The following is a 12,175-nucleotide window of genomic DNA, read 5'->3' on the forward strand; positions in this document are numbered from 1 at the left end:
AACAGCCCCGACAAACAAATTTCTCTGCAGCACCTGTGGAAGAGCCTGTCGCTCTAGAATTGGCCTTTATAGCCACTCCAGGCGCTGCTTCACAAACCACTGACCACCTCCAGGCGCGTATCGATTGTCTCTCGAGATAAGGAGGCCCAAAAGAAAGAAGAAAAAGAATAGGAGGTGTGATCAGTAAGTCCGCAGATGAAACGAAAATTGGTGGTGTCGTAAATAGCGAGGAAAGCCTTATATTACAGGACGATATAGATGGGCTGGTAAGATGGGCAGAGCAGCGACAAATGGAATTTAATCCTGAGAAGTGTGAGGTGATGCATTTTGGGAGGACTAACAAGACAAGGGAATATACAATGGATGGTAGGACCCTAGGAAGTACAGAGGGTCAGAGGGACCTTGGTGTACTTGTCCATAGATCACTGAAGGCAGCAGCACAGGTCGATAAGGTGGTTCGGAAGGCATATGGGATACTTGCCTTTATTAGCCGTGGCATAGAATATAAGAGCAGGGAGGTTATGATGGAGCTGTATAAAATGCTAGTTAGGCCACAGCTGGAGTACTGTGTACAGTTCTGGGCACCACACTATAGGAAGAATGTGATTGCACTGGAGAGGGTGCAGAGGAGATTCACCAGGATGTTGCCTGTGCTGGTGCATTTCAGCTTTGAAGAGAGACTGGATAGGCTAGGGTTGTTTTCCTTAGAGCAGAGAAGGCTGAGGGGGGACCTGATTGAGGTATACAAAATTATGCGAGGCATTGATAGATTAGATAGGAAGAAACTTTTTCTGTTAGCGGAGGTGTCAATAACCAGGGGGAATAAATTTAAGGTAAGGGGCCTTAAATCCCCTTTAGAGGGGATTTGAGGAAAAATATTTTCACCCAGAGGGTGGTTGGAATCTGGAACGCACTGCCTGAAGGGGTGGTAGAGGCAGGAACCCTCACAACATTTAAGAAGTATTTAGATGAGCACTTGAAATGCCATAGCATACAAGGCTACGGGCCAAGTGCCGGAAAAAGGGATTAGAATAGTTAGGTGCTTCATGGCTGGTACAGACACGATGGGCCAAAGGGCCTGTTTCTGTGCTGTATAACTCTATGACTCTATTTATAGTTATGTATTAAAAGCAGAAATTATTGCACAAGTGTTTTGTTGGTAGGTGTGTGGGTTACATTACAAGATAAAACAATATAGTAATCGCAAGCCTGTGCTTTGGGAAAGGAGATTCACTGTTGTTCTGTTGGCTATGTAACTAGTCATGTGCACACAGCAAGCTCCTGCAAACAAAACTTGGGATAATTGGTTTTCATTGGAGTTTGTTAAGGGAGAAATGTCGGCTCGGACATTGGGAGAACTTCCCTGCTCTTCTTTGCATAGTGCTATAGAATCATGGAGTGGTTACAGCACAGAAAGAGGCCATTCTGCCCATCGTATCTGTGCCGGCTCTCTGCAAGAGCAACTCAGCTAGTGCCACTCCCTGCCCTTTTCCTATAGCCCTGCCAATATTTTCTCTTCAGGTGCTTATCCAATTCCCTTTGAAAGCCACGATTGAATCTGTCTCCACCACACCCTCAGGCAGTGCATTCCGAATCTTAACCACTTGTTGCATTTAAAGGTTTTTCCTCATGTCACCGTTGGCCTCTGATTCTTGACCTTTCTGCCAATGGGAATAGTTTCTCCCTATCTACTCTGTCCAGACCCCTCATGATTTTGAATGCCTCTATCAAATCTCCTCTCAACCTTCTCTGCTCTAAGCAGAACAACTGCTTTATAAATGGCGTCAGGCGCCTGCACACAAGCAGCTGACGTCATTGCTGGTGACGGACAGCCCGCCCCCTCCATGTGATTGGGAGGAGAGGGAGGTAGTGCCCGCGGGAAGCAAATGACCCATCGCACGGAAGATGAGCAAGCCGCCGTTTTTTCATCTTGCCACCATTATAAAATCCAGGCCTCTCTTATCTCCTTTTTTACTTCCCCTCTGAACTTTCTATATTCAGCATGGTTCTCACTTGTATTATCTACCTGACACCTGTCATACACGCCCTTTTTCTGCTTCATCTTATTGTCTATGTCTTTCCTCATCCAGGGAGCTCTAGCTTTGGTTGCCCTACCTTTACCTTCATACCTTGACTGTACCCAAACCATCTCCTCTTTCAAGTCAGCCTGTTGTTGCATTACAGTTTTGTCTATCAATCTTTGATTGCAATTTACCTGGGACAGATTGGTTCTGACCTCACTGAAATTGGCCCTTCCCCAATTAAGTATTTTTTACTCTGGATTGCTCCTTGTCCTTTTCCATAGCTAACCTAAATCTTATGATACTATGATCACTATTCCCTAAATGTTCCCCTACAGACACTTGATCCATTTGACCCACCTCACGCCCCAGGTGAGTCAGGTGATCCAGCAATGCCTCCTTACTTGTTGGGCTGAAACATACTGATCAAGAAAGTTCTCCCGAACAAACTTCAGAAACTCTTTCCCTTCACATTATTACTATCCCACTCTATTTTAGGATAATTAAAGTCTCCCATTATCACTTACTCTATACTTTTTACTCTTCTTTGTAATTTCCCTGCAACTTTGCTCTTCTATATCTGTCTCATCAATTGGTGGGCTATAGAATACACCCATTCTGTTATGATACCTCTATTGTTTCTTAACTCTAATCAAATAGATTCTGTCCTCGACCCCTCCAGGACATCCTCTCTCTCCAACACTTTAATATTCTCCTTAATCAATATTAACAACTGTCCTCCTTACTTTGGTTCCCTATCTTTCCTGAACACCCTGTATCCGCCCAGTCTTGCCCTTTTTATCCCATCGGATATTTTACATTTATACATAAAGACCAGGCCTCAGTTTACTATCTCTTTTGAAAGATGGCACCTCTGACAGAGCAGCACTCCCTCAGGACTGGGCTGGCATTTCTGTGTTTCTGTGGAGCAAGTTTGAACCCATATCCTTCTGTCTCAGAGTGCTACCAACTGAGACAAGGCTGCCACAAAATATTTTATAAACTGCTACAGGAAATCCATAACTTCATCAGTTGCAAGCTTGCTAAAGATTATTACTGCTGCGATAATGAAGTTTTATGTTTCAATCCTTTTGTCACCTGTGTATTAATTTTTATCTTAGCTGATGGAACTAACCATGTGCCTGAATAAGGATCGAATCCAGCTGGAGCAAATTCAGGAGGAAAACCAGTGCCTTCGTCAGCATATTAATAACCTGTCAACTGAGATTAAAACGCTGCAAACCAAGGTTAGTGAGAGTCCAAGACAATTAACAAGGTGCATCTGTCAGGATCCTAGTAACACAGGGACATTAAGAACAGAAGGAGGTCATTCAGCCTATCAGGCCTGTTCTATGATTCAATTAGATCATGTCTGATTTGTGCCTCAACCCATTTACCTACCTTAGTTCCAAATTGTTTAATACCCTTACCCAACAAAGATGTATAAATCTCCAACTTGAAAGCTCCAATTGACTCCAATTTTAGGGGGAGAGAGTTCCAGATTTCCACTACCCTTTGTGTGAAAAAGTGCTTCCTGATTTCACTCCTGAATAACCTTGCTCTCATTTTCCAGAGGAAATAGTTTTTCCATTACTAACCTATCAAATCATTTTAACATTTTAAACACCTTGATCATGTCTTCAATCTCCCATACGCAAAGGAATACAAGGCAAGCCTTTCTCCCTTTTTTCAATATACCTATATTTCTTTCACATCTTTAAGAAAGATGTGAGGGTATTGGTGAGAGTGCAGAAAAGATTCACAAGAATGGTTCCAAGGATGAGGAATTTCAGTTATGAAGATAGATTGGAGAAGTTAGGACTGTTTTCCTTGGAGAAGTGAAGGCTGTGAGGTGATTTGATAGAGATATTCAAAATCATGAGGGATCGAGACAGAGTAGATGGAGAGAAACTGTTCCCACTTGTGAAAGGATTGAGAACGAGAGGGCACAGATTTAAAGTATTTGGTAAGAGAAGCAAAAGTGATATGAGGAAAAACTTTTTCACGCAGCGAGTGGTTAAGGTCTGGAATGCGCTGCCTGAGAGTGTGGTGGAGACAGGTTCAATTGAAGCATTCAAAAGCAAATTAGACAGTTATATGAAAAGGAAGAATGTTACGGGGAGAAGGCAGGGGAATGGCACTAAGTGAATTGCTCTTTCAGAGAGCTGCTGCAGACACGATGGGCCGAATGGCCCCATTCTGCACTATAACAATTCTGTGATTCTACAGGACTGATAGAATGATGGCATGGGTTGAAAGTTGATACAGAGTGACTGCAATTTCTGCTGCTGCGAGAGTGGGCAATGGCTTCCGAATGCTTTGCACAAGTGATGGAGCTACTGTCACGGGTTCAAGTCATTGTTCTGGGATTGTTTACATTTCAAAGGCAGCCTCAACATGAAGTAGTTTCATATCGCACCAACATTTAGTTCTTGAGTAAATTGGAGTCTGAATCTGGAGTCAGGTCTGAGCTGGCACAAATGAAGCGGAGTGCGGGGAGTGAGGAGGATCACCCGGCTTCACTTTGGAGTCAGTTGGAGCCTTCACACCCAAGTGTTATTCTCTGAGAAAAGAACCTCCTGAACATCTAACATAGTTATGCCCTTATAAAACCTGAGATTGTGAGATAGCAGCAATATTCAGCTATTCTAGGTTCTGCAGGAACACCTACTGTTAGGACTAACAAAAAAAAACCCTTCTGTGTATAGTTTTCATAAAAAATACCAACACAAATTATTTACAAAAACCAGACTAAAAATGTGCTCTAAAAATAAAAAAGACCAAAATGCTTCTGACCTTTGAACAGCCAGAGAATTTTTTAAAAGGCCCACTCCAGACATACTAAGGGACAAGTGCAGTCCCAGTCTCAGCAGCCTGCAAATCGCAGCCAGTTTCAATTAAGTGCATTGTAATGTTTAACTAATTACAGATTATTTTTATAGGAACCACTCTAGACAGATGGAAAGGTCTGTAGAGACTGATTCCGATCCACCTCTGGTGTTGACGATTTACACTGCGTTTACACGGGGGTGTCAGTGCAGAATGCTTCTGCTTTGGCACTGATGCAGTGGTCACAGTATCCAGAATCAGTGCATGAACTGACAACAACAACTTGTATTTATACAGCACCTTTAAAGGAGTGAAATGTCCCAAGGTGCTTCCTTCACAGGAGCGTAACTCGAATAAAATTTGACACCGGAGCCACATCAGGACTGTGGTTTATGGGAGTTCCTGGTCAGTGAGACTGTCCCACATTCCACACCTGCAGGAAATGTCTCTGCCTTCTGTCACTCCGGCTCGGAATCATTGAGCTAGAGCACGAGTTAGAGACACTCCAAAACATAAGGGAGTGGGAGGAATTTCTGGATAGTTTTATCCGGAATGCCGTCACACCCCAGAGAAAGCACCGGTTCAGGAAAAGGAGGGTGGGACTGTCAGGGGACTCGGGAGGTTGAGAAAGAGGTTCCACAGACACTGTCTGTTGAACAGGTACGACGCACTCGCTACCCATGAGGACAGAGAAAAAATCTTAGGGGAGGATAGCCACAATGGAGACCAAAGCACTATGGCCCAGAATGGGAGAAATAAAACAGAAATGTAGTAGCAATAGGGGATTCTATAATTAGGGGATTCGATAGCATCCTATGCAGCCATGAATGAGAGTCCCAAAGGCTCTGTTGCCTACCCAATGCCAGGGTAAGGGATACCTTGAGGCGGCTGGAGAGGAATTTAGAAAGAAGAGGAGGATTCAATTGTCATGGTCAACGTTGGAATAGTTGGCATAGGTGGAAACAGAGAGGAGGTCCTATGAGGAGTTAAGAGCTAAATTTAAAAGCAGGACTTCAAAGGTAATAATCTCTGGATTACTGTCTGATCCGTGTGCAAATTGGCATAGGAACTGACAATTCAGGAGAATTAACAAGTGATTAAAGGGCTGGTGTGGGAAAGAGGGGTTTCTTTTCACGGGACACTGACACCTGTATTGGTACAGGAAGGAGCTGTATCGATGGATGGGACCTGCATGCTAGCAGAAGGAGTAAATCAGGAGGTGGAAAATGTTTTAAACTAGTAAGGCAGGGGTGGGACTAACAAGGGATGAAACAAGCCTAAATATAAATGAAACAGGAACGGAGAGCGTAGGACAGACTAAACTAAGCGCGGCCATAACTGCCCAGGGAATAAGTAGTTATAGAACAGGAATGTAAAATGATGGTTAAAAATAAAGTGAGAAGAACAACTATTAAAAATAAGTCAAGCTGTCTGTACAGCAATGCTCAGTATCCATAATAAAATAGCGGAACTGAAGGTAGTAATACATTGCGATGAACCAGATATACGCGGGATTATGAGATATGGCTATGGAAAAATCAGGAGCAGGAATTAAACATTACCGGGTATAACATATTTAGAAAAGATAGAGAGGGTAAAAGGGGAGGTGGAATAGCTGTACTTATTAGCGATACCATAATTTCACTAAAAATAAAATGATACAGTCATCAGTAAGACAGAAACAGAACATAAGTGGCTAGAGATAAAAGATAATAAGGATCAATCCCACTACTGACTGAGCTGGCTGAGTCCTTAAGGACATGTCTGCCAGACTGGGCCTGCAACAGGTGGTGAGGCAACCAATAAGAGGGAAAAACCTACTTGACCTCGTCCTCACCAATCTGGTTGTCGCAGTATTGGTAGGACTGACCACCACATGTTCTTGTGGAGACAATGTCCTTTCTTCCCACAGATGATATGGCACTACAACCATACTAAATGGGATAGGGTCAGAACAGATCTATCAGCTCAAAACGCGGCACCCATAAGGAACAGAGGGCCATCAACAGCAGCAGAATTGTATTCAACCACAACCTGTAATCTAATGGCCTGGCATATCCCTCACTCTACCATTACCATCAAGCCAAGGAATCAACCATGAAGAGTGCAGGATGGCATGCCAGGAGCAGCACCAGGCATACCTAAAAATGAGGTGCCAGCCTGGTGAAGCTACAACACAGGACTACATGCATGCTAAACAGTGGAAGCAGCATGCGATAGACAGAGTTAAGTGATCTCACAACCAATGGATCAGATCAAAGCTCTGCAGTCCTGCCACATTCAGTTGTGACTGGTGGTGGACAATTAAACAAATAACCGGAGGAGGTGGCTCCACAAATATCCCCATCATCAATGATGGGGGAGCCTAGCATGTCAGTGCAAAAGTCAAGGCTGAAGCATTTGCATCCATCTTCAGCCAGAAGTGCTGAGTGGATGATCCATTTCCGTCTCCTCCTGAGAGGAGATCACAGATGCGGTCTTCAGCCAATTCAATTCACGCCACGTGCTATCAAGAAATAGCTGAATGCAATAGATACAGCAAAGGCTATGGGCCCTGACAACATTCTGGCAATAGTACTGAAGACTTGTGTTACAGAACTAGCCGTGCCCCTAGTCAAGCTGTTCCAGTACAGCTACAGCTCTGGCATCTACCCAACAATGTGGAAAATTGCCCAGGTATGCCTGTACACAAAAAGCAGGACAAATCCAACCCGACCAATTACCACCCCAACAGTCTATTCTCAATCATCAGCAAAGTGATGCAAGGAGTCGTCGACAGTGCTATAAAGCAGCACTTACTCAGCAATAACCTGCTCAGCGATACTCGGCTCCTGACCTCATTACAGCCTTGGTCTAAACACGGACAAAAGAGCTGAACTCCAGAGGTGAGGTGAGAGTGACTGCCCTTGACATCAAGGCAGCATTTGACCGAGTATGCCATCAAGCAGCCCTATCAAAACTGGAGTCTATGGAAATCAGAGCAAAACTCTCCTGGTTGGAGCCATACCTAACACAAAGGAAGATGGTTGTGGTTGTTACAGACCAATTCTCTCAGCCTCAGGACATTGCTGTTGGAGTTCCTCAGGGTAGTGTCCTAGGACCAACCATCTTCAGCTGCTTCATCAATGACCTTCCTCCAGTCATAAGGTCAGAAGTAGGGATGTTTGCTGATGATTGCACAATGCTCAGCCCCATTCGCGACTCCACAGATACTGAAGTAGTCCGAGCCCACATGTAGCAAGAATTGGACAACATATAAATCGACATTCAATGGCAATACCATTGCTAAATCCTCCACCATTAACATCCTGGAGGGTTACCATTAACCAGAAATTTAGCTGGACCAGCCATATAAATACAGTGGCTACAAGAGCAGGTCAGAGGCTAGGAATCCTGTGGCGACTAACTCACTTCCTGACTCCCCAAAGCCTGTCCACCATATACAAGGCACAAGTCAGGAGTGTGATGGAATACTCTCCACTTGCCTGGATGAGTGCAGCTCCAACAACACTCATGAAGCTCAACCATCCAGGACAAAGTAGCCTGCTTGATCGGCACCCCAGGCACCACTTTAAATATTCACTCCTTCCACCACCGACGCACAGTGGCAACAGTGTGTACCATCTACAAGATGCACTGCAACAACTCACCACACCACCTTCAACAGCACCTTCCAAACCCGTGACCTCTCCCACCTAGAAAGATAAGGGAAGCAGATGCATTGGAACGCCAACACCTGCAAGCTCCCCTCCAAGTCACACACCATACTGACTTGGAACATATCTCCGTTCCTTCACTGTTGCTGGATCAAAATCCTGGAACTCCCTTCCTAACAGCACTGTGAGTGTACCTACACCAGATGGACTGCAGCAGTTCAAGATGGTGGCTCACCATGACTTACTCAAGGGCAATTAGGATAGGCAATAAATATTGGCCTTGCCAGCATTGCTCATATTTCATGAATGAATAAAAAAAATCTCATTAATAGGTGCAGTATACAGACCACCTAATAGTGGAAGGGAGGTGAAGGAAGAAATATGCAACCAAATTAGGGAAATCAGTAAGAAACATTAAATAATAATTATGGAGGATTTCAACTACCTTTAAACTAATTGGCTGAAGAGTTAGGCAATAGGGATAAGGGAACGGGGTTCCTCCAATGTGTACAGGTCTCTTTTCTAACCCAGTATGTAAGAAGCCTAACAAGGGAGTTTTTGCTACTGGATTTAGTAATGGGGAATGAACCAAAGTAGATAAGAGAAGTAAAAGTAGAGGAACATCGAGGCAATAGTGATTATAAATTACTATGCTTTAAGATAATAATTGAGGAAGACATAAGCATGACAAATACCAGGGTAATAGATTGGAGAAAAGCTGATTTTTAGGGAATGGGAATAAAAGAATCTAGAGAAGAGATAGAAGTGGCACTATTACACATATTTAATAACCATTAGAGATAGGTGTAGTTCCAGATGATTGACGGATAGCTAATGTTATACCTATATTGAAGAAGGGAGACAGAACACATCCAGGGGACAATAGACCAGTCAGCTTAACTTCAGTGGTAGGAATACCTGCTCAAGGAGAAAATAGAAAAACATCCAGAAACCAAAAATATAATAATCAATTTCAAAAGGGAAAATCTTGCTTGACCAACCTTATTGAATTCTTTCAAGGGATAGTAGAGAGAGTGAACAAGAGGGATCTGGGTGTCCTAGTGCATGAATCGCAAAAGGTTAGTATGCAGGTACAGCACATAATTAGGAAAGCTAACAGAATGTTATCGTTTATCGTAAGGAGAATTGAATACAAAAGTAGGGAGGTTATGCTTCAGCTATACAGGGCATTGGTGAGGCCACATCAGGAGTATTGTGTACTGTACTGGTCTCCTTATTTAAGGAAGGATGTAAATACTTTGGAGGCAGTACAGAGAAGGTTTACTAGACTAATACCTGGAATGGGTGGGCTGTCTTATGAGGAAAGATTGGACAGGTTAGGCTTATATCCGCTGGAATTTAGAAGAGTAAGAGGCGACTTGATTGAAACATATAAGATCCTGAGGCGTCTTGACAGGGTGGATGTGAAAGGATTTTTCCACTTGTGGGAGAATCTAGAACGAGGGTCACTGTTTAAAAATTAGGGGGCGCCCATTTAAGACAGAGATGAGGAGAAATCTTTTCTCTCAGAGGGTTGTGAGTCTATGGAATTCTCTTCCTCAAAAGGCGGCAGAAGCAAAGTCTTTGAATATTTTTAAGGCAGAGTAGATAGATTCTTGATAAGCAAGGGGGTGAAAGGTTATCTGGGATAGGTGGAAATGTGGAGTAATCAGTTCAGCCATGAACTTATGAATGGCGGAGCAGGCTGAAGGGATTGAGTGGCCTATTCCTGCTCCTAATTTGTATGTTCGTATGTACGCATGTAGTAGATGTAATTTATCTAGATTTCCAAAAGGCCTTTGGTAAGGTGCCACATAATAGACTGTTGAATACAGTCAGAGCATGCAGAGTCAGGAGACAAGTAGCAGAACAAATAGCAAGCTAGCTGCTGAATGGAAAACAGAGAGTAGGAGTAAAGGGTATCTAAAGTGGGGTCTAGGATGTGTTGGGACGACTGTTGTTCACAATTTATGTTAATGACTTAGACTTTGGATGCAAAAACACAATTTCTAAATTTGTGGAAGACACCAAATTGCTCAGTGGCAGGGGGAGTGGTGGGGATTGTCAATACTGAGGAGGACTGCAACAAATTACAAGAAGGCATTAATAAACTTGCTGAATGGGCACAGATAAATTTGAGCTATTACATTTTGAGAAGAAAAATAACGAGTCCACATATTATCTGTAAAGTAAGAATCTAAATGTGGTAAAGGAGCAAGGGGGCCTGGGAGTACAAATACACAAATCACTAGAAGTAGCAATGCAGGGTAATAAGGCCATAAAAAGCCTTTTTATTTCTAGAGGGATAGAATTGAAAAGTAGAGAAGTTATGCTAAAGTTATATGGAAACAGTCAGACCACACTTGGAGTATTGTGTACATTTCTGGTCACCATATTATAAAAAGGATATAGAGGCACTGGAGAGGGTACAAAAAATTTACAATAATGATACCTGAAATATGAGGTTATACCTATCAGAAAAGGATGAACAGGCCAGCTCTCCTTTTCTTGAAAAGAGAAGGCTAAAGGCTGACCTAATAAAGGTATTTAAAATTATGAAAGGTTTTGATAGAGTAGACACAGAGGGCCAAATTTTCGTTGCACTATGGGGACAGGAATGGAGGTGGGTGGCCTAAAGTTTTGCACCGCCAAGCGGTGTGCTGGCTTCCCGGTGTGGTACAAATGTGTGTAAATTTTGACACCGCAACGGGAAGTGGGACCTGGCAACCCACCAGAAAAGGGCTGATGAGCAATTGATAATGCAAATGAGCTAGTTAACAGCTCATTGAGGTCAGTTTACTATTTTGGAAAGGAGGCACGGGCACCATGAAGATTCTCAAACATGTCCATCAGGAGGTGGCAGCAACGCAGCAGGGAGCAAGTCGTGGCCACAGGAAATAAGCATTAGGCAGCATAAAAGGAGGAAGGCCCAGAGAGGCCCTCATGCAGTGCATTAGTAGAGCTCCATTTCAACTGCGAGCACTGGGGCAATTTGGGGGTAGCAAATCGGCAGGATCACGGGGCAAAAGGGGTATCTGGGAAGCCTTGACAGATGAGCCAACAGCAAGCAAGGACAGATTTGGCAATGGGAATGAGCTACTCTGAGACAGGGATGAGTAGCAATGAGGAGCAGCACAGGAAAGGAACCAGAGGTGGGAAGGCAATGAAGGCGATACCCCCAACACAGGATGTACTGACGAAGAATAAGCTACCTCGATATGTCAGCGATTCAGTGCTGTAGGAGGCTTCACTTATCCAGGTAGATGGTTTCTGACCTGTGTGCCCTCATAAGGATCGCTTCAGGCCTGGCAAGTCTCGTGGGCATTCCCTGCCAAGTAGCTATCAAAGTCACAGTGGCTTTGAACATCTTTGCATCAGTCTCATTCCAAGGATAGGAAGTGGCCTTTGGTGGCATTTCTCAGATGGCAGCACCTCTTTGCATAAGGCAGGTCACAGATGGCCTGTTTGAGAGGGCAGGGGAGTACATAGAGTTTCCAATAGATGGGGCAACGCAGGCACAGAGGGCAGTGGGATTTTCCTCCATTGCTGGATTCCCTCAGGTGCCGGGGTTCATCGATTGTACCCATGTGGCTATCAAGGCACCGAGTGAGGAGCCAGGGATATTTATCAATAGGAAGGATTTCTGCTCCCTAAACGTTGCTGGTCTGG

At 43.9% G+C, this 12,175-nt stretch overlaps 1 protein-coding gene across 3 annotated transcripts in view; it reads left to right on the forward strand.

Annotated features, from left to right (window-relative positions):
* LOC137384651 (uncharacterized) overlaps nt 1-12,175 on the forward strand; it is a 134,222-nt gene that overhangs the window by 34,249 nt on the left and 87,798 nt on the right. For all 3 annotated transcript variants that reach the window (XM_068058846.1, XM_068058847.1, XM_068058848.1), the window contains one exon: nt 3,143-3,268. In XM_068058846.1, the coding sequence (XP_067914947.1) occupies nt 3,143-3,268 (126 nt within the window). The remainder of the gene's footprint in view (nt 1-3,142; nt 3,269-12,175) is intronic.

Source organism: Heterodontus francisci, chromosome 27 (assembly GCF_036365525.1).
Source record: "Heterodontus francisci isolate sHetFra1 chromosome 27, sHetFra1.hap1, whole genome shotgun sequence".
NCBI lineage: Eukaryota > Metazoa > Chordata > Chondrichthyes > Heterodontiformes > Heterodontidae > Heterodontus > Heterodontus francisci.